Raw genomic sequence first — 22,884 nt, 5'->3', positions numbered from 1 at the left:
GCCTGGCCTTCAGGAGCTTGGGGAATGGAACCAAGAAAGGGAAGACTGACCATCCAGCTCCACGAGGATGTTGACAGTTAGAACTAAGATCTCTCTGACAGATAGTCACAACTACCCCCAGAGGCACTCAATTCAAAGGAAACGTCCCCAAGCCAGAATTAGTCAAAGTGGACCTGACTAGAGAAAAAAGCCATCAGGAGATGAGTCAGGCCCATTTGAGCTAACCCTATACACACTCCTGCCTAACCACCAGCTGCCATATCTTAAATGGAAAGTGAAAGTGCTAGTCTCTCTGCTGCTGCTGCTGCTAAGTCGCTTCAGTCGTGTCGACTCTGTGCAACCCCATAGACGGCAGCCCACCAGGCTCCCCCATCCCTGGGATTCTCCAGGCAAGAATACTGGAGTGGGCTGCCATTTCCTTCTCCAATGCATGAAAGTGAAAAGTGAAAGTGATGTCGCTCAGTCATGTCTGACTCTTCGCGACCCCATGGACTGCAGCCTACCAGGCTCCTGCGTCCATGGGATTTTCCAGGCAAGAGTACTGGAGTGGGGTGCCATCGCTAGTCTCTCAGTTGTATTCAACTCTTTGCGACCCCGTGGACTGTAGCCTGCCCTGCTCCTCTGTGCATGGGATTCTCCAGGCAAGAATACTGGAGTGGGTTACCATTCCCTTCTCCAGGGGATCTTCCCCACCCAGGGATCAAACCTGGGTCTCCTGCATTGCAGTAAGATTCTTTACTGTCTGAGCCACCAGGGAAGCCCAATAAAACTCTTAAATGTAAGTTTTATTATAATTCAGGTGTGACAAGGCCAACAGATTAAGAGATAATTGCCATTGAAAAGATACGTATTATACTCAGCTCCCAAAAGGAGCACCAGGGGCGCAACAGTGTCCATCAGGAGGCAGAAGGATTGAAGGTGGAGTGTAGGCAAGAGCCACTACTGTGGTTTCCACGGGAAGGGGTGGGTAAGGCACGTAAACTGGCTTAGGATGAGCTGAATACTGAGCTGAAATTATTAGGTTTGAATCATTTCACTGGGCTGTAGACAGAGCTGTCTCTGCTTATCTAGTGCCTGGTGCTGGGGTGATTGGAGCGCATAGATCTGGACCAGGGTGTTAGAGCCAGAGAAAGGAGGTGGGTGGGGGAGGAGCTCTGAATTGCTTGGTTTACATAGGAAAGACACACAGGTCTAGGAATAAGAGAAGGCAATGGCACCCCACTCCAGTACTCTTGCCTGGAAAATCCCATGGACGGAGGAGCCTGGTGGGCTGCAGTCCATGGGGTCGCTAAGAGTCGGCACGACTGAGCGAGTTCACTTTCACTTTTCACTTTCCTGCATTGGAGAAGGAAATGGCAGCCCACTCCAGTGTTCTTGCCTGGAGAATCCCAGGGACGGGGGAGCCTGGTGGGCTGCCGTCTATAGGGTCGCACAAAGTCGGACACGACTGAAGCGACTTAGCAGCAGCTTGGACTCTGGCTTCCTTAGTGGCTCAGATGGTAAAGAATCTGCCTACAGTGCAGGAGACATGTGGCTTGATCCCTGAGACAGGAAAGATACCCTGGAGGAAGAAATGGCAACCCACTCCAGGATCTTTTCTTGGAGAATTCCATGAACAGAAGATCCTGGTGGGCTCCAGTCCACGGGGTTGCAAAGAGTCAGATGCAACACTTTCACTCAAGTTATAGAGTCAGTTGAATCTACTGAAAAACTTGTAAGTTGTGAATTGTCCAAAAATCATATAAAGCATGATATGGCTTCATGGGGAAAAAACAGGTTAGAAAATCAAAAGTAGAGTGGGATCTCCATTTCACATTTATATGCAGATAGTACCTGTGTGCTGAGGGGAGCATGCGGAGGAGATGTGAGTGGAGATGAGGGTAGGCGGAGGAGGAGAAAGTGAGTGTCGACGTTACATGGGTGGAGTGTGAAAAGGAGTTTGAGTGTATGAGGATTTGTGTGCACATGTGTGTGCAAGCTCTCAAGAGTCCTAGACACAGTGGAAAACTATAGTGAGCACCCAGACTTCTAGAACCTAAAAGATTGGAACTGAAGGCAAAAAAAGCAATGGAAGGGCTCCATCGCCTCCCCCACTCACCTCTCCCCAGGAAAACTCAATGATATTTAAGAGCAAGAACTTTGGAGGCATATCTGATTTCCAGTTCCAATCTATCACTCACAAGCTAAGGGACTCTGCATAAGTCATTCAACTTTTTGACACCACTTTCTCCTTTATAATGTAAGAACACTTCTTAGCATCCATGTGGGGCTGAACACTGTGTCACACACAGCAGACATTCAATAAAGGGTAACTTTAAAAATTCTATCCCATTGCTCAAAATGGCTCCCAAAAGAAAACTGCACCATGGCAACAAAATAATCTCCAAAAAAGCAATTTTTAAAATACATTCATGGGAGGGGGGTTCAGGATGGGGAACACATGTACACCCGTGGAGGATCCATGTTGATGTATGGCAAAACCAATACAATATTGTAAAGTAATTAGCCTCCAATTAAAATAAATAAATTTAAATTAAAATAAATAAATAAAATACATTCACATTCTATGGCATCTTTATTTTTGAGAGGTTTGGGGGCATGGGTTAGAGAGGAAGAATCATTACAAGCAATCCTTGATGACTTGTGGCTCTTGGGACTAAGGATAGACTAAAAACATGAAGTTCGCAGGCTACCGTTCCCCAGTGATTTCAAATAACACAACCTTTTGCCAGCTTCTCACTTGTGAACAAATAAGCAGACTGGAGCCTGCAGAATCACAATGTCTTATCTCGCCCTCTGACAAAGGTGCTGGGAGGCCGGGATTGGCCACCAGTCCCAGGAGGAGGACATGCAGCCAGGGAGCTGAGGGCAATCTGCCTGGGAGAGGGAGGTGGTGGTAAATTTGCAGCCAGAAGCCTCAGTGCCTCTTTAGTCCTTAACATCAAAATCAATCATAATTTTAAGCATTCTGGGGGTTTTGCTGTCACAATTAGAAATTTAGCTAATAGCTACTTTGGAATTACAAAGCAGATAGCTAGAACTGGAAAGTGAGCAAATAATCACTTTCGATTGATAAGGCAAATAGCTAGTATAAATGTGTTACTTTGCCAATTATCTAGAGTGCCAGGGGAATCTTCCCAACCCAGGGATTGAATCCAAGTCTCTTGCATTGCAGGCAGATTCTTTACCATCTGAGCTACCAGGGAAGCCCTACTTAAACTCATTTAAAAAAACAATTCTGAAATCGTAATCACGGTCACCCAAAGATTACCCCAGCGACAGCAAGAAAGTTCCTGCTCTAAGTCAGTGATGCCTACTTACTGATTATCCTAAGACTAATGCAAAGTTTTCTTTCCTTTCTTAAAAATAAAAGTACCATATAACCCTTCTTTTTTTCTTTCTTTCTTTCTTTCTTTCTTTTTTCCTTTGTAGCCTCTATGCCTTTTCCTGCTAATGCTGATCCAGCTGTAAAGTTACTCTGTTTGAATAGTGTTGACATTCTCAACGCTTCTAACTGCTGGGGTTGCCATAGGAACAGATATGCCTAAGTAATGGCCGGAGGCAGCAGGAGGACCTCAAGCTCTGTTGGGGACCTTCTTGTGGTTGTCGTAGGTGATGCCACCAATGCCCTCTAGCATATTTATGGGCAGAGGAAACACAATGGTGGAATTCTTCTCTGTGGCCACGGTGGCTAAGGTCTGCAGGTAACGCAGCTGGAGGGCTGCCGGGGACTCAGCCAGCACCATGGAGGCGGACTTCAGAGCTTTAGAAGCATTCATTTCTCCTTCTGCTGCAAGGACCTACACCAACAGAAAGCAAAGACTTCAGAAATAAAGTTTCCTGATTGAGACTAGTGCTTTTTTTATCTGGGTCTGCAATGATGTTTCTCTCCCAGCCCCAACTTGGCCACCCATGTTTCATCTACTTCTTCAGCAAGGATTAGAGTTTTACATCCTTATGTGATTAGAGAAATTTGAGGAGATTGCAGGAAACAGGGAGATAACTTACAAATTATGAGTCCCTACTTTTCATTCCAAAAAAAAAAAATAAAAGCCCTGCCTTTAACCCAAACAAATACAGGTCCAGCCGCCATAGTGATGCTCTTGAATCTGTGCTCCCCATCTGCTGCTTTCATGTGCAGAGAAGTCTGAATTTCAAGGCTTCCAACTGGCTTTTTCTTCTGTGAGTTTCATTTATCACAGATTTTTTTTTAAAAATTTCATTCTGTTGCCAACTTTGTTTCATTATTTAACTGGACTGTAATTGCTTTACATTGCGTTAGTTTCTGTGTACAAGGAAGTAAACCAGCGACCAGCGATATGTGTACATATATCCCCTCCCTTGTGGACCTCCCTCCCACCACACCCCCCATCCCACCATCTAGGTCATCACAGAGCACCGAGCTGAGCTCCCTGTGCTATGCACTAACAATGAAAGATCAGAAAGAGAAATTAAGGAAACAATCCCATTTACCATTGCAACAAAAAGAATAGAATGCCTACCTAAGGAGGCAAAAGACCTGTACTCAGAAAACTTTAAAACACTCATGAAAGAAATCAAAGATAACACAAACAGATGGAGAGCTATACCATGTTCTTGGAGTGGAAGAATCAACACTGTGAAAATGACTATACTACTTAAAGCAATCTGTAGTTCCAATGCAACCCCTAATAGACTACCAATGGCACTTTTCACAGACTTAGAACAAAAAAATTTCCATTTTTGTTTCCTTCCTACAGTGTAAGAATTGTTTCCAGTTCCGCCTGCTCTTGTTTACAAGCAGCAGCGAGTGCAGTCTGCAAACCCTCTTTGGAACTCTCCTAAGCACCTGCAGAGGCTCTGGAACTCTCCTAAGCCCTGCACCTCCTCTGGTTCTCAAGCTGCCCAGGAATGACTTGGAACTCAACTCCCCCATCCGTGGGCACTCACTGCCCATGTGCAAAACTGCCTCCCAGGTCCACTGCTTAGAAGCTGCTAGACCTCAACAGAGAAGTCAGAGATCAAGCAGAGGGAATCTTCCTGTACTCCCAAATAAGATTCCAAAGAGGATAGTTGGAGGCTTCTAATCCCAACTGGTTTCTGATACTTCAGGAAATTCACACAGACAAGAAGGCTATGAATCCAATAGATTCAAGAACACTTGAGACCAAGTTGTGCTCACATTTTGTAACTTTAACCTGGATTGTAGCCACCTGGTCCTCTTAATCTAGTGTGTTCACTTAACATCAGTTCAGTTCAGTTCAGTCGCTCAGTCGTGTCCGACTCTTTGCGACCCCATGAATCGCAGCACGCCAGGCCTCCCTGTCCATCACCATCACCCAGAGTTCACTCAGACTTACGTCCATCGAGTCCGTGATGCCATCCAGCCATCTCATCCTCTGTCGTCCCCTTCTCCTCCTGCCCCCAATCCCTCCCAGCATCAAAGTCTTTTACAATGAGTCAACTCTTCGCATGAGGTGGCCAAAGTACTGGAGTTTCAGCTTTAGCATCATTCCTTCCAAAGAAATCCCAGGGCTGATCTCCTTCAGAATGAACTGGTTGGATCTCCTTGCAGTCCAAGGGACTCTCAAGAATCTTCTCCAACACCACATACTAGAGGGGTAATGCTCGAAAGACAGGCACCAGGTTGCTACATCAGAATCACCAGCTATATAAGAATATAGGTTCCTGGGCCGACTGAAGCCTCTGCTTCACTGAATCTGAGGTGAGACCTGGGGATTGGTGTTTGCCTTGCTCATGTCTCTCAAGGGGACCCACTTTGCTAAGTCACTGAGTATAATAGAAATTTATATATTTATTTATATATATACATATTTATAATATATATTTATACTTATAAATATATATTTATAAATATATATTTATATTTATAAAAATGCTGGAGAGGGTGTGGAGAGAAGGGAACCCTCCTACACTGTTGGTGGGAATGCAAACTAGTACAGCCACTATGGAGAACAGTGTGGAGATTCCTTAAAAAATTGCAAATAGAACTGCCATATGACCCAGCAATCCTACTGCTGGGCATACACACTGAGGAAACCAGAATTGAAAGAGACACATGTACCCCAATGTTCATCGCAGCACTGTTTATAATAGCCAGGACATGGAAACAACCTAGATGTCCATCAGCAGATGAATGGATAAGAAAGCTGTGGTACATATACACAATGGAGTATTACTCAGCCGTTAAAAAGAATACATTTGAATCAGTTCTGATAAGATGGATGAAACTGGAGCCGATTATACAGAGTGAAGTAAGCCAGAAAGAAAAACACCAATACAGTATACTAACACATATATATGGAATTTAGAAAGATGGCAACGATGACCCTGTATGCAGGACAGCAAAAAGGACACAGATGTGTATAGCGGACTTTTGGACTCAGTGGGAGAGGGAGAGGGTGAGATGATTTGGGAGAATGGCATTGAAACATGTATAATATCATGTAAGAATCGAATTGCCAGTCTATGTCCGATACAGGATATGGCACGCTTGGGGCTGGTACGCGGGGATGACCCAGAGAGATATTGTGGGGAGGGGGGTGGGAGGGGGGTTCATGTTTGGGAACGCATATACACCCGTGGTGGATTCATATCAATGTATGGCAAAACCAATACAGAATTGTAAAGTAAAATGAAAAATAAATTAAAAATATATATATATTTATAAATATATATATTTATATTTATAAATATATATTTATTTATATTTAATATTTTGCATTGGGGTAGAGATGATTAACGTGAGTTTGGGCAAACTCCGTGAGACAGTGAAGGACAGGGAAGTCTGGCGTCGCAGAGTCCAACACAACTGACTTGAGTAACTGAACAACAACAACACTGCTGATTAACAATGCTGTGACAGTTTCAGGTGGACAGCAAAAGAACTCAGCCATACATATACATGTATCCGTTCTCCCCCAGCTTCCCCTTCCCTCCAGGCTGCCACATAACATTGAGCAGAGTTGCCCGTGCTCTACAGTAGGTCCTTATTGGTTACCCATTTTAAATATGGCAGGTGTACATGTTCATTCCAAACTCCCTTAACATGTCTTCCCCCATCCTTCCCCTCAAAGTTGCCCATGACCTTTTAATTCAGGAAGAAATTCTCAGTAAAACTTCTTAAAAAAAAAAAAAAAGGAGGAGAAGAAGCAGCCCTCTTCTTATTGAAATCATTGAGGACGCCTGAGCTTCCATTCAAGCTCCAGCCTCGTGGGCTCCAGGGTCGGGGGCTCGCCCTCCAGTACTGACCGGAGTCGCCCTTACCTTGGCCCTGGCTTCCCGGGTAGCCTCGGCCTCAGCGGCCATGGACCTCTGCAACTGCACGGGGATCCGGACGTCTTTGATTTCCACCCGGGCCACCCGGATCCCCCACAGCTCAGTGGCATCATCAAGTAAGGTCTGTGTCCAAGTCAAAAGAAAGGACGTCAATCAGAATACAGGCAATGCGATCAAAGATTCTGCTATACTTTACATATGCAAGAGAAACACTCTTCCTTTTCTCCTTTTGAGTTTACAGCATTTGGAGGGAGACCATTTGGGAAGAAAATAGGAGTTCTTACCACTCCTTTCCTGGAATTGAAGTAAATCACAGGAAGGATTCAGAAACAAAAGTTGGTATTTCTTTTAAAAGGTGGTCACTCAGCAGATGCACCCAAACCATTCCTAAGGAACATACCCTGTTCATCTAGATTTGAGCAAATACCACACATTTTCTTGTCACTCACACTAAGCAGGCAGCAATGGTTTTTGTCCTGGTTCTGCCATTTACAGCTGTGAATCACTGGGCTCACTCCTTAACCTTTCTGATTCTCCATCTTCACACCCATGAAAGGTTTTCTTTCAGGATTGTCATGAGGTTTGGATAGAATACATGTAAGATATCTATCATGGCCCAGCAATAATTTAATACATATTAACATTATCCCTGGGTACTTTTTGAGGTACTCTTTTTCTTGCTCTGTTTAACCTCTGACCTGTGGCTCAGTTTTAAACAGGTAGCAAGGCATACATGTTTTTTTAGGGCAGAAGAAGCCTAAAACCAAAGACATCCTCATCCTTTGTGAGAGCTTCAGACAACTGAAGATAGCTTGCTGGTTATCCTGGAGGGGTAGGGATGAGAAAGAATGCCTCAAGAAATAGCGAGATCCGATGAATAGTTCTCCTAAAGTGTAAAGGGCAGAGATCTCCGTGCTACCAAATAGCAAGTGAGCCCTTGCTTTCCTGTGATCCCTGCAGAGAGCCGGGAGATGAGAACTCCCAAGAAGCCACTGATCTGACTGTGATGGGGAAACATCTGAGTCACTGAACTTGTGAAGCTCTTAAAATGGCATGGAGCATCATCGTGCAGAACTGATACTATCTTATGAAGCCTCGGGGACTTTGCACCACCTCAGAGACTGGAGGAGACGCCAAGAAGGACCAAACAGCCTGCCCTCTTAGAGAAGGCAGGCTCAGAATAAAAACGTAATTGATTCCAAAACACAGAAATGTGATTGTCTATAATCTAGGGCTTCCCAGGTAGCACTAGTGGTAAAGAATCTGCCTGCCAATGCAGGAGACCCAAGAGATGCAGGTTCAATCCCTGGGTCAGGAAGTAGGAGTAGGAAATAGCAACCCATTCCAGTATTCTTGTCTGGAAAATTCCACACAGGAGGCTGGCAGGCTACAGTCCATGCGATCACAAGGAGTTGGACAAGACTTAGCACACATACACACATGTACACAATCTGGGGTGAATAAGAGGTCAGAGGGCTACCTGTTACATCCTCATCAATAGTGTAACTATGATTACTATTCATATCTTTATTGACATTGGGAGCATGAAGTCAGCTTTCCTAGGAGGAAAAAGCTGAAGTGCATGATGTCAATTCATCATTTTGAGTTCCAAAAGCAATTTCAGTGGCTCCCTCTTCCCACCTACATATTTAAATCTGGACCTCACGATTGTTTTTTTGAAAAAAAGAAATGCTAAACTGAAGCCCATCTTTTAAGAGGAGCAGTCAACGTGTGTGTGTGCGCACACGGAGGAGGTGCTTTGAACTGCTGATATTTGATTATCACCGATAATTAAAATGAGTGGATTAACAACGCAGGCCACGTGTTCCCAGGCTCTTTACCTGGATGCTGTGGGCGATCTCTTCTCGGCCAGCTAGGATCTGGGACAAGGTCCGCGTCCCTAGGACATTTCTCAGAGTGGTCTGAGCCAGCAGAAACGTGGCTTGATGGACGTCGTTGACATTAGCCACCGCTGAGACGGCGCTATAGATCCTGTAATAGACCACTCCATCCACCTGAGTGGTCACAGAGTCTCTGGTGAGGATCTAGGGAGCAAGAACACGGAGAGTCACATGCAAATGACTTTCACACACACAGTCAGACACGACTCTTGAGCAACTGAGCTCACGGACACATGACTTTCACAACGACCAGAGAAGCGTCAGACTACCCCAGAGTCCACTCCACAAACGAACAGCGTTCATCACAACTCATGCCAGCACCACCAAAAACCTGCCCTGACTCAAATCCTAATTAGTAACCAAATTCCTACATAGGTGTGATATGTACCTGTCCCTGTAACTTCATCTTATGGAAGTCCAACATCCCCTACTCAGAGGTGAAGCAGGTGTTTCCACTTTAAAATGCAGAACCCTGCTGAAATTCTACCTTCTAAACAGAGGTAGAAAAGTCATTTCCCTGATACTTGAAATCTTTTCCGTTCTCAGTTTCAAGTTTGATGAATAGCAATGCTTCTTAGAAAACATAGATGGCACCAGAGATCTGTGTTCTATATTCAGAGAAAGAAAAACCAATTTAACTTTATAGAGGCTCTGCATTAGTTAATCTGAATTAACATGATTAGGGACTTTGGAAAAAATCAGATTTCTGGGCCTACCACGGAAGTAGACCCTAGAACTCCATTCTCCCATCTAGAACTATTTACCATGGAGCCTGTGATAGGTCCCTAGGCATCCGAAGGTCTCTTATGATTAGGGCTGAATTCTAAGGTAAGGACTCTATAACTCCCGCCAGTGGTATGAAGACATCATGGCTGGCTCTTGATTGAGTTTTCTGGACCAGAGAGAGGAAAATTATCATTTACCCAAAGATGTTGATTGGTCTCTCTTCTAATCCCCTTTGCTCTTCCACACACTTTCTTTTCTCTTCCTGGATCATTTTTGTTTATTAGAAAGTTGCATGACTAACTCTGTTTCTCTTCCCTGTCACCCAGTCACTGGCTTGGTTCATTCAGTTTCAGTGCTTCTGGAACTGAAAAGCATTATTTGAAACCCAATTGCAGGTGGGCCCTGTGCCCTGTGTGTTCTCTCTCCATGCCCATCTCACATTGTTGTATCCAAACATATAAAAAAATTTAAAGCAGAGGTGAGAGATATAGATGCAATTTCTGAAAAGGTGATGAAAAGGATAATATCATAACCAGTGAGTGCCATCTACCAAATTACTTTCAGCTCTTTCTTAAAATGATTTATCAGACCCTCCCAAGCATCTGCTTGTCATTCTCCACCTCAGTTTCTCTGCCTTCTGTGTCCATTCTCTCTCTTCTTACAGACTTTCTCCCACCCAATTACTTCCATGTCTTCCAGCTTTTCAGCCCTTGCTCTTGGCTCCATTCTCATTCGGCAAAACAAGGCCCAAAAGTTTCAGGAGCCACCTAGGACTCCTCCAGCAGGTCTCTAAGAATTCAGTTCATCTTTCCCTTTATCGTTTGAAAACATATTATGAGTTCTCAACTGTCCATGTAACAGGGAAGAGATTGGTTTTATTTCCAGAAATGTATCTTTAGTCAGCATTACCTCCTGGGGAGGAATGTTGCAAGTAACGGTCCGGAGATCCACTTTGACAAACACATCTATGCAGGGCAAGATCAGAATCAGACCTGTGCAAAAGTAAATACAGTTTAAAATTTGACCCAGCTGAAAATAACTGCAATAGATTGTCTCCTAGATATACAGTACATTGTTTTTGTGGGAGTATAAATGCTTCTTAGATGGTCTTCAATAAGTGCATGTTTAACTTTGGGGTAATTATTTTCCCCTATGAGTCAAGGACTAAAGAAAAGTGATTGCCTAGAAATTAAAATATTTTGTTAAGAAGCTAAAGATTCTTGACATATAATTTTGATTTCTTTCAATATTTTTTCTGTGGACCATTTTTTAAAGTCCTTATTGAATTTGTTACAATATAGCTTCTGTTTTATGTTTTGTTTTGTTTTGTTTTTTTGTCTGAGAGGCCTGTGGGCTCTTAACTCCCCAACCAGGGATCAAACCCACACCCCTGCAGTGAAAGTAGAGTCTTAACCACTGGACCACCAGGGAAGCCCTAACATTTAATTATTAGATATTCTTCAAGAGGGATGGGACATATGTATACCTGTGGCTTATTCATGTTAATGTATGGCAGAAAGCAATACAATATTATAAACCAATTATCCTCCAATTAAAATTGAAAAAATCGGACCTACTTCTATTCAAGCACTGAATTTGACATTTATTTAAAAGAATATTTTATAATATTCTTTTGATTTGATCAAAAGAATCAAATATTTTGATTTTTCCCTGGGTTAAAGGTATCTGAACAAAAGATTCACGCACAGACTTTAGGCCTTGAATATCAGTGTCTGTCCACATTCTCATTTATATTCTTCAGGACTGAAGGAATGTTGGCATTAAAATCTTCCCAGGGTTTCAGTGTCCCTAAAACTAATGTATTACAACATTTACAGTTTCTCTGTAACTGTGTTCTCGCTCATATACAATGACTTTCCTCAGTTGCAACTCTTACTTCTCTCTGAGCTGTCAAGTATTAGACTGGGGGGCAAGGAGGGCTGAGGACACTGCTTTGAGGATTCCATGACGCCTTAACTTTGCTCTGGTGAAGCTTCTCTACAGCAAGAGTGGCCAAGACTAGAACCACAAGCATGTCAGCACGATGGGGACACCCACCCTTTTCCATTTACCAAAAAGATTCTGTTTCTGTTTTCAAAGAAGCAAGTTTTTGCATTGAGTAGCTTGCAAAGGGTGGGTGGCGGCAACAGAAAACACTGCTAACGTGCTTTCTTTCTTTTGGTCTCTAAGCCTTTCTGAGGTAAGGATTACTTCCTAATTTACTCTTCTTTTGGGTGCTAAGTCACCGGTTACAATCATGGCCCTTCAGGTAAGTCCCAGCCCTCTTGGTTACTAGCTTGTGACCTAGGAACAGTCATCTAATTTTTCTGAGCCTCAGTCACCCAATTCCTATAAGATGACAGTGAAGATTTCGCATGATTATGGCTTCCCTGGTGGCTCAGATGGCAAAAGAATCTGCCTGCAATACGGAAGACCCGGGCTCGACCCCTGGGTCAGGAACATCCCCCAGAGAAGGGAATGGCAACCCTCTCCAGTATTCTTGCCTGAGAAATCCCATGGACAGAGGAGCCTGGCTGGCTACAGTCCATGGGATTAAAAAGAGTCAGACACAAATGGCGACCAGTACACACACAACATGATAACGAAATAAAATGCTAGACATAGTGCCCTGGTGGCTCAGTGGTAAAGAATCCACCTGTCAATGCAGGAGACACAGGTTTGATCCCTGGTCCGGGAAGATCCCACCTGCCACGGGGCAACTAAGCCCGTGCACCACAACTATTGAGGCTATACTCTGGAGCCCGGGAGCTGTAACTCCTGATGCCTGCATGCCCTAGAGCCCTGCTCCACCACGAGAAGCCAATATAAGGAGAAACCCGCACACCGCAATTAGAGAGTAGCCCCCGCTCGCCACAACTAAAGAAAAGCCTATAGGGCAAGCAGAATGCAGAAGAAACAAAATAAAAATAAATAAATAAAATTATTTTTTAAAAAATCATAGTGCCAGGCATGTATTAAGTGCTCAAGAAGTAGCAGCTCTTGTTATGAATACTTTTATTATTAAAGAATAGTTTACGATTTACAGAAGTGGAGAGGTTCTCTGTTAGCAATTTGGCCTGTTTCCCTCTGGCTCTTGTGACATTCTCAGCCCCAGAGACGTGTATGACGAGATTTGTTACCCTGGGACATTTAGTGGTGAGCTCTTCTGGGAAAATTCATTTAGAAGAGACTTTTCTCCAGAGTCCTTCAAGCTGTGGTTATTTGACCTCTCTCAAATCCAATTTTTTTTTTCTAAGTTATAACCTTGGCTCCACCAGGTGAAACATGACTAGAAAGGGTTTGCCTTTGCTCTGTTATTCCTCAGTAGGATAATTCCATCACCACTATTTGGATGAACTCATAAAAATACCCATTAACAAGCATTTCTTGCTTTCTTTCCCTTAGGTTCCTTATTAGACAATGCACAGTGTCTTCACTAAGGTATGCAAGTTTAGCGTGTGGGATCTAGCTCCCTGACCAGGGATTGAGCCCAGGTCCTCTGCACTGGGAGCTCGGAGACTTAACCACTGGACCACCAGTGTGAAAGTGAAGTTGCTCAGTCATGCCCGACTCTTTGCGACCCCATGGACTGCAGCCCACCAGGCTCCTCTGTCCATGGGATTTTCCAGGCAAGGATACTGGAGTGGTTTGCCATTTCCTTCTCCAGGGGATCTTCCCAACCCAGGGATCAAACCTGAGCCTCCTGCACTGAGGCAGATTCTTTACGGACTGAGCTACGAGGGAAGCCCTAGTATTCTGGCCTAGAGATTTCCATGGACTGTATAGTCAAGTCCATGGGGGGTCACAAAGAGTCAGACACGACTGAGTGACTTTCATTTTCACTGGACCACAAGGGAAGTCTGTATTAGACAGTAGGACCATACTAGTTGAAATGGCCAAGTCTCTGTAACAAGCTTCTCCTTTTGAAGTTTGTCGTATGTTTAAAAATGTAACAGACACCTGAGCGCCTGCTTTAGTACATGGCCAAGTGCAGAGCACACAGAGTGAATAAGGAAGTTCCCCAGAGACTCTACAGTGCAGTTGAACAGAGAATGGGTTTACTGAAATACATCTTATTAGGGGGCAGACAACAGATGTCACTAGAGAAGTGTAGCAAATAACCATTCTCCTCCAGGTGCCTTTTAAGTTACTGTTTGAATAGACTCTTCTTTCAAGAATCTTAGAATCTGTCCTATGAAACTGCCATTTTGGTGAGTTGAAAACAAACAGCAATGTCATAGAGTTCAGCTAAACCTGATTATGGTTCAGCGAAACCAGTGTCATACCTGGTCCCTTGGCTTTGTCAGCTTGGATGCGTCCCAGTCGGAATACAACAGCACGTTCATACTCCTTAATGATCTAAGAGATGAAGGGAGAGCATTGAGTGTTAACGGTTCATCAACTCACACGGAGAGACCAATCTGTTTCCCAGGGTATTACCTTCAAGCACATCCATATGGAGATCGGGAAGGTAATGACCATCAGCAGGAAAGAAAGGAAAAGCAGGATCCAGCCACACACACCAAGCCCTTTCCTCTTGATGCCTAGGTAACAGGAAGGAGGCAAGCCTGTAACTGACATGGTTCTTAGGAAAGCAATTCAGTGACATGTAGGAAGAAACCATCCAGGGAGCTGGCCAAGCTGGAATGGGGCTGAGGAAGCAACCTGAATCCACACACACTCTTGATGGCGGTAACACCACACACACACACACACACACACACTCACGCACACACACAGAAAATATTCCTTCAGGTTTTTAGATGAAGATGGACCTGTCCCTTCCAAGACACATCTCATAGCAATCAATAATAATAATAACCGTAGCATTTGCATAGGGCTGCCATGGTTTATTACTCTCAAAACACATAAAACCACCCACATGAAAATCACCAGGGTGCCATCTTAAAAGACAGATTCCTGGGGACTTCCCCAGTGGTCCAGGGGTGCAGGTCCAGCCTGCATATCTCATCAGTTCAGTTCAGTTCAGTTCAGTCGCTCAGTCATGTCCGACTCTTTGCGACCCCATGAATCACAGCACACCAGGCCTCCCTGTCCATCACCAACTCCCAGAGTTCACTCAGACTCACGTCCATCGAGTCAGTGATGCCATCCAGCCATCTCATCCTCTGTCATCCCCTTCTCCTCCTGCCCCCAATCCCTCCCAGCGTCATGGTGCAGTCAAAAATAATAAAAATGAAATAAATAAATAAAAGACAGATTCCCAGGGCCTCAGAATTCCCCAGGTGAAATCAAGACAACCTCTGAGGCAGATAGGTAGGTACTATTATCCCAAAGGAGACCTTGTAGTACAAGGAAAAACATTTTCAAGAGTGCTTTACATCTGAGTTTCTATGAGAGTCTTTAACTCCCTAGGGCTGTGGTCTCAGAAAAACCACTCAGTCTTTCTGAGCCTCAATTTCTTCATCTGTAGGATGGGGACAGATATTATCTACCTTGAAGAACTTGATGAGGATTAAATGGTATTATTTACACAAGGCACCTCACCCATACATTGTATCTACCTTCGTGTTTGTGCACAGTCGCTCAGTCGTGTCCAGCTCTTCATGACCCTTTGAACTATAGCCCACCAGGCTCCTCTGTCTGTGAGATTTTTCAGGCAAGAATACTGGAGTGGATTGCCATTTTTCTCCTCCAGGGCATCTTTCCAGCCCAGGGACTGAACCCATGTCTCCTGTGTCTCCTGTATTTCCAGCTGAGTTACCTGCTGAGCCATCAGGAAAGGCCCTATATCTATCTTGCTGCTGCTGCTGCTGCTGCTAAGTTGCTTCAGTCGTGTCCGACTCTGTGCGACCCCATAGACGGCAGCCCACCAGGCTCCCCTATCCCTGGGATTCTCCAGGCAAGAATACTGGAGTGGGTTGCCATTTCCTTCTCCAATGCATGAAAGTGAAAAGTCAAAGTGAAGTTGCTCAGTCGTGTCTGACTCCTCGCGACCCCATGGACTGCAGCCTACCAGGCTCCTGCGTCCATGGGATTTTCCAGGCAAGAGTACTGGAGTGGGGTGCCATTGCCTTCTCCAATATCTATCTTAGTAAATGTCTATTACTACCATTATCTCCATGTTACAGATTGATGACTATTACAGAGACTTGTCAGGCACTTATATTTGATAATTTTGTTTTTTCGTAGAATTATGTTACATCAGCTCACTACATTCAGTGTCTTTTTGCTAATCACATATTACCACAACAGGGCCATTTTAGCTTAGTATCACCTGGGAAGAGGTGGAAATAAATTCAAATCATATTTCAGCCACTTAAAGCTTTATATCTTTAATCATATCAATTACATAATTTCTCAAGTGCTGTGATTCTTATTTGTAAAGCATCCAGGTCTGGCGGATCCCTGTACTTTAGAATTATCTATATTCACTATTTCACCTTGTTTTAAATCCTTACTGCTTCTAGTTCTCTCCTTGACAACCAACCACACCCTCACCCCAAACTTCCTCTGATTAATTTCACATTCCACACAGGCACTGGAACTAATAATACTTGCTGGTATCTCCACTCAGATAATCCACAAACACCTTATGCTACCTTTGTCTCAATAAATGCCTTAACCATCCACACTATTGTCCAGGCCAAACACAGAAGTCACTAAGCCTCACTGATACCATCTCAAATTCACCCTCACTTATCCATTTTACCAGTGCTTTGACAAACATGCATTTATGAATATTTACAAGGATCCTTAAAAGCTGGCTTAAAACTCAACATTCAAAAAACGAAGATCATGGCATTCAATCCCATCACTTCATGGCAAATAGATGGCGAAACAATGGAAACAGTAAGAGATTTTATTTTCTTGGGCTCCATAATCACTGCAGATGATGACTGCAGCCATGAAATTAAAAGATGCTTGCTCCTTGGAAGAAAAGCTATGACCAACCTGGACAGCACATTAAAAAACAGACATTACCAGCAAAGGTCTGTCTAGTCAGACGTATGGTTTTTTTCCCAGTAGTCATGCATGGATGTGAGAGTTGAACTATAAAGAAAGCTGAGCACTGAAGAATTGATGCTTTTGAACTGTGGTGTTGGAGAAAACTCTTGAGCATAACTTGGACTTCAAGAAGATCAAACCAGTCCATCCTAAAGGAAATCAGTCCTAAATATTCATTGGAAGGACTGATGCTGAAGCCAAAGCTCCAATGCCTTGGCTACCTGATGGGAAGAACTGACTCATTGGAAAAAACCCTGATGCTGGGGAAGATTGAAGGCAGGAGGAGAAGGGGACGACAGAGGATGAGATGGCTGGATGGCATCACCGACTCGATGCACATGAGTTTGAGTAAACTCCAGGAGTTGGTGATGGACAGGGAGGCCTGGCGTGCTGCAGTCCATGGGGTCGCAAAGAGTCAGCCATGACTGAGCAACTGAACTGAGACAAGATTCTAGGATTTTGCTCTTAGAGATAATGCTGTGAGGAGTCCTAATGTGTATCTTTGTGGACTTGTGTGGGAGAATTCGCAGCAGTGGAAGTGTTAGGCCAAGGGGATTAGTATTCACAATTTTGATAGATGGTAGGTGCCCTTGAAAGAGTTTGTACCCTGTGCCTATTCCCACACACCCTGTCCTCACCATTTATTGTCAGTCTTTTCAGTTGCTGCATTCTAATAAATGAAAAGCATCTAAGCTTCAGATACATATTTCATGTGAAAATCTTCTGTGGGCAAATATTTGTTTACAGGCTTTAAATGCACACAAAGGTCTACTCCATAACAATAAGGGTTTGCCTGCATACGTCAAAGTTTAAATTTCCAAAATACCACCTTCCAAAACTTTGGACCACATCGGGTGGATCAGACTATTATTATGCAGGATAAAACGCCATTTTGTGCCTTCTCATAGAATCTTTGTTGATTTATTTATTAGCACTTTTAAAGTTATTACTAATGACATACCTTATATATGTACATTCTCGTTAATAAAAAATCCAAGAAATATGAATGAAACTGGAGTCCCCTCAACCATCCTCTCCTCAGTCCACTAAGTTTGGTATATGTCCTTAGAGACTCATTGCTGTGTATTCACATACTTGTATCTACAGTTAGAAAACCCTGGTTTTGATTTGTAGATTTTGTGAGGAATGGCATCACACTGTTTCTACTTTTTTTAAAATTGAATATTGTTGTTCAGTTTTTAAGTCTGTCTGACTCTGCAACCCCATGGACTGTGGCATGCCAGGCTTCCCTGTCCTTCGCCATCTCCCAGAGTGTGCTCAAATTCATGTCCATTGGTTGGTGAAGCTATCTAACCATCTTATCCTCTGCCCTCCTCTTCTCCTTTTGCCTTCAAAATATATTAACTGAATACATTTTGGAGATAGTTCCATGGCATTACATCTGGATCTACCTTCTTCTTCTTCATTGTTGCCTCGTATACGAAATGTGTGACTCAAAAAAAAAGTGTTGTTTAGCTGTTCTCCTATTGATGGATATTATGGTTACTGGCAATTTTGCTTTTACAAACAAGGCTGCAATAACCTTGCTTGGACACGACTCTCCAGATGATTCTCACTTTGCTGGCATCTTGAGGAAGGCTTTGAGAACGGAGCACAGTCCTTGCCCCTTTGGTGTGTTTCCGCCCTGCTGACACTCCCACAGTTTGTGCTCAGAAACCTAGGGGTGCTGGGGGCTGTGGCTTTACACTGCCACATGCACGGGGAGCTGGGGCTCCAACAAGGGCCTCAGCTACGCTTTGTGCCGTCAGCAAGCCCTTTGCTGTGCTTAGTCATTCGGTTGTATCCAAGTCTTTGCAACCCCATGGATTGTAGCCCGCCAGACGCCTCTGTCAATGGGATTCTCCAGGCAAGAGTACTGGAGTGGGTTGCCATGCCCTCCTCCAGGGGACTTTCCTAACCCAGGGATCGAACCCAGGCCTCCCGCGTTACAGGCTAATTCTTTACCATCTGAGCCACCAGGGGAGCCCAAGACACGCCCAGACTCTCTGCAGCCTTAACACCAAGCTGCAATAGAAAGTGCTGGTCACAGACAAAACTGCCCTGACCTCTATGAGCTCCGCTGCAGTCCCTACCATCATTACCTGCGAGCGTGGCTCTGTTAAGTACTAAATGTGCCGAGAGAGAGGCCAGAGATGAGGACATGATTAGGACATGATTAATCTTCCAAGATTTACACCTGAGCATTAGAATTACCCAGGCCACTGCCCCTGGGAGGATTGGTGGAGCCTGGGGGTGTCATTAGCTGCGGTTAAAGTGGGGCTGTCTCCTTCCCCTCAGGGCTGTGCAGCTCAGCCTTCTGAGCACAGCAGCTCTGGGGGAGCACCAAGCTGCTTTTGCAGCCTCCTGCAGAATCAGCCTTCTTCCTCCCCACCTCCCGCACAGCTAAAACCAGGACGCTGAGCTGAGAAGTGGATTTGAGGATTACAATTCCAATTCAAAGGAAATACTGAGATTGTATTACAAAGGCTCTTCATACATCTCCCATACCCACCCTTTACCTTATCCTGCACAAGGGTCCTTCCAGAGCCTTCCCTGAGCCATTCCCTTGAGGGGGTGGTGGAAAGAAAAGGGGCCATACCCTCTCTGATCATCTGCTTTAGCCATCTGTTCATCTCCTGCTTTATCCTAATCTGTGGAGGGGTGTTTTCTCTCAGTAATTGTTGGTTCAGTTCAGTTCAGTCGCTCATTTGTGTTCGAATCTTTGCAACCCCATGAACCGCAGCACACCAGGCCTCCCTGTCCATCACCAACTCCGGGAGTTTACCCAAACTTGTGTCCATTGAGTCAGTGATGCCATCCAACTGGGTAATTGTCACCATTCCATAAAGTTGCCATCATATTACTCCCTGGTGGAGAACTGGACTTTGCTGGGGGCAGCAAATTGACCCCGATTTCTCTTTCATCCATCTAACAGATATTTTACCAGTTTTGGGCTTCCGTGATGGCTCATATGGTATAGATGTTTCCTGCAAAGCAGGAGACTTGGGTTCAATCCCTGGGTCAGAAAGATCCCTTGGAGAAGGGAACGGCAACCCACTCCAGTATTCTTGCCTGCCTGGGAAATTCTCTGGACAGACGAGCCTGGCTACAGTCCATGGGGTTGCAAAAAATCAGACATGACTGACTAACACTTCACTTTTTTCACTTTTTAGCAGTTATATGTCAGGCACAAGGTGCTAGAGCTGCAGATACAAGAGAATAAGATGGGGAACTTTCCAATAAGAGCTCACATCTAACAGGGAAATCGACAACAGGACAAGTGTGGTAACAGGATCCCTGCTCTGCTGCACTTCCCTCTCAGATATGCACAAATGCTGAAGTAAGTGGGGATGGAGAACAGCACAATGGCTACTGAACATCTTTCCTTCAACTGGCGAAACAAAAGATGAGCCATACGGCTCGGAAACTGGAGTCCCAGCACTGCTGACTCTGGGGAGAAGAACTCTGGGATTTTAGCTGGAAGGGATTTAGGGATAACTGAGGCCAACTCTTCATTTTGCAGGCAGAAAGCATCCTGGTTAGCACTGTCACCATCCCCTCAATCTCTGCTTAAGTAAAATGGTACCCACAAGTTCCACAATCTTTGGCAGTGAGGCAAAACCAAGCTTCAGGTTGTAGATGCATGCCTCTGGGGCCTTGTTCCTGGAGCTTAGATGCAGCCCATAGCACCAGAGGAGACTTAAATACCCTCCAGGACTAAGTGTAAACACTCAAGGCAAGATTTTAACTCCTATGAGGCTAAGAAGTAGGGAAGGAATATTCTAGATCACTAACCCCACTTAGACGGCATTATAAGTAGAAAATAATTTTAGGAAATCAAATAGTTTAGATGACTTGCTTGCTTATTTCCCAATTTTGTCTTGATCAACAGTATCTAAATATTAGATCAGTACTTTATATAATTCAAGCCCACAAATCCGTGTTATTATACATAGTCATTTCCTCTCTAAGCAGAAATAGCCATGTAGGTACTGACATTGTTTAAAAACCCCAAAACAATGATGTACAGTATACATCAGAGAAATGAAGATCAAAATTACATAATAATACACAGCTTCCAGAATGGCAAACAGTTAAAGACTGATAACGCCACATTTTATCAAGGTTGTGGGGCAGTCGGAGGTCTCATAGATGCAAATTGATTATTTGAAAGTATCTATTAAAGCCAAACACACACTTACTTTATGACTCAGTATTCAACTTCTAAGTAATATCTCAGAGAAATGAAGGCTTATTATGGAGAAAAGCATATTCATGAATGTTGATTGCAATTTTATTCATAAAATCCAAGAAACAAAGAACCACCCAGACCCATCAACAGTAGAATGAATAAAGTTGTGTTCAGTTCAGTTCAGTTCAGTTCAGTCGCTCAGTCGTGTCCAGCTCTTTGTGACCCCATGAATTGCAGCACGCCAGGCTTCCCTGTCCATCACCAACTCCCGGAGTTCACTCAGATTCACGTCCATCGAATCAGTGATGCCATCCAGCCATCTCATCCTCTGTTGTCCCCTTCTCCTGCTGCCCCCAATCCTTCCCAGCATCAGAATCTTTTCCAACGAGTCAACTCTTTGCATGAGGTGGCCAAAGTACTGGAGTTTCAGCTTTAGCATCAGTCCTTCCAAAGAAATCCCAGGACTGGTCTCCTTCAGAATGGACTGGTTGGATCTCCTTGCAGTCCAAGGGACTCTCAAGAGTCTTCTCCAACACCACAGTTCAAAAGCATCAGTTCTTTGGCACTCAGCCTTCTTCACAGTCCAACTCTCACATCCATACATAACTACTGGAAAAACCATAGCCTTGACTAGACGGACCTAAGTCGGCAAAGTAATGTATCTGCTTTTGAATATGCTATCTAGGCTGGTCATAACTTTTCTTCCAAGGAGTAAACTGTTATGTTCATATTAAAAGATTACTCAGGAAAAAAGACAAAAGCTATACTCCTATAGCATTCAAATTATGAATTCAAAATATTCAAAATATGAATGAATCTCATAGACAAAATATTGGGCAAAATAAGCTAGACATAAGAGTACATACTTTCTGATTCCATGTATAAGAATACATGAGCTTCCCTGGTGGTTCAGCGGTAAAGAATCTGCCTGCCAGGGCAGGATGTGCGGGTTTGATCCCTGGGTGAGGAATATTCTCTGGAGAAAGAAATGGCAACCCACTCCAGTATTCTTGCCTGGGAAATCCCATGCACAGAGAAGCCTGGCCAGCTACAGTCCATGGGGTCTCAAAAGAGTCAGACGTGACTTATCAACTAAACAACAACATAAGAATACATACTGCATGATCTCATATTGTATCGTTTAATTCAAGAAGAGGCAAAACTAATCTATTATGCTTGAAGTCAGAGTAGACTGTCTTTGGGTAGTGGAGTTTGGGTAGTTGGATATTATCTGGGAAGAGATGAGAGAGCTTTTCAGGGTGCTGGAAATGTTCCGTATCTTGATCCGGGTGGTGATTACATAGACTTACACAATACATCTATTTCTGCTTTATTGACTATGCCAAAGCCTTTGACTGTGTGGATCACAACAAACTGTGGAAAATTCTGAAAGAGATCAGAATACCAGACCACCTGACCTGCCTCTTGAGAAACCTATATGCAGGTCAGGAAGCAACAGTTAGAACTGGACATGGAACAACAGACTGGTTCCAAATAGGAAAAGGAGTACGTCAAGGCTGTATATTGTCACCCTGCTTATTTAACTTATATGAAGAGTACATCATGAGAAACGCTGGGCTGGAAGAAGCACAAGCTGGAATCAAGATTGCCGGGAGAAATATCAATAACCTCAGATATGCAGATGACACCACCCTTATGGCAGAAGTGAAGAGGAACTAAAAGCCTCTTGATGAAAGTGAAAGAGGAGAGTGAAAAAGTTGGCTTAAAGCTCAACGTTCAGAAAATTAAGATCATGGCATCTGGTCCCATCACTTCATGGGAAATAGATGAGGAAACAGTGGAAACAGTGTCAGACTT

The 22,884-nt window shown here is 44.0% G+C and overlaps 1 protein-coding gene across 1 annotated transcript; it reads right to left on the bottom strand.

Annotated features, from left to right (window-relative positions):
- Positions 1 to 3,267: 3,267 nt before the first annotated feature.
- Positions 3,268 to 14,402, bottom strand: STOML3 (stomatin like 3). Its single transcript, XM_040267028.1, has 6 exons — positions 14,346 to 14,402; positions 14,192 to 14,264; positions 10,815 to 10,897; positions 9,120 to 9,323; positions 7,267 to 7,401; positions 3,268 to 3,800 (listed from the first exon to the last, which is right to left on the bottom strand). Exons 1-6 carry the CDS (start codon positions 14,385 to 14,387, stop codon positions 3,576 to 3,578), a joined length of 762 nt encoding a protein of 253 aa, XP_040122962.1. The 5' UTR covers positions 14,388 to 14,402; the 3' UTR covers positions 3,268 to 3,575.
- Between the last annotated feature and the right edge of the window lie 8,482 nt (positions 14,403 to 22,884).

This window comes from Oryx dammah, unplaced genomic scaffold (assembly GCF_014754425.2).
Source record: "Oryx dammah isolate SB20612 unplaced genomic scaffold, SCBI_Odam_1.1 HiC_scaffold_24, whole genome shotgun sequence".
Classification (NCBI taxonomy): Eukaryota; Metazoa; Chordata; class Mammalia; order Artiodactyla; family Bovidae; genus Oryx; species Oryx dammah.
This window is presented reverse-complemented; position numbering and strand designations above follow the sequence as displayed.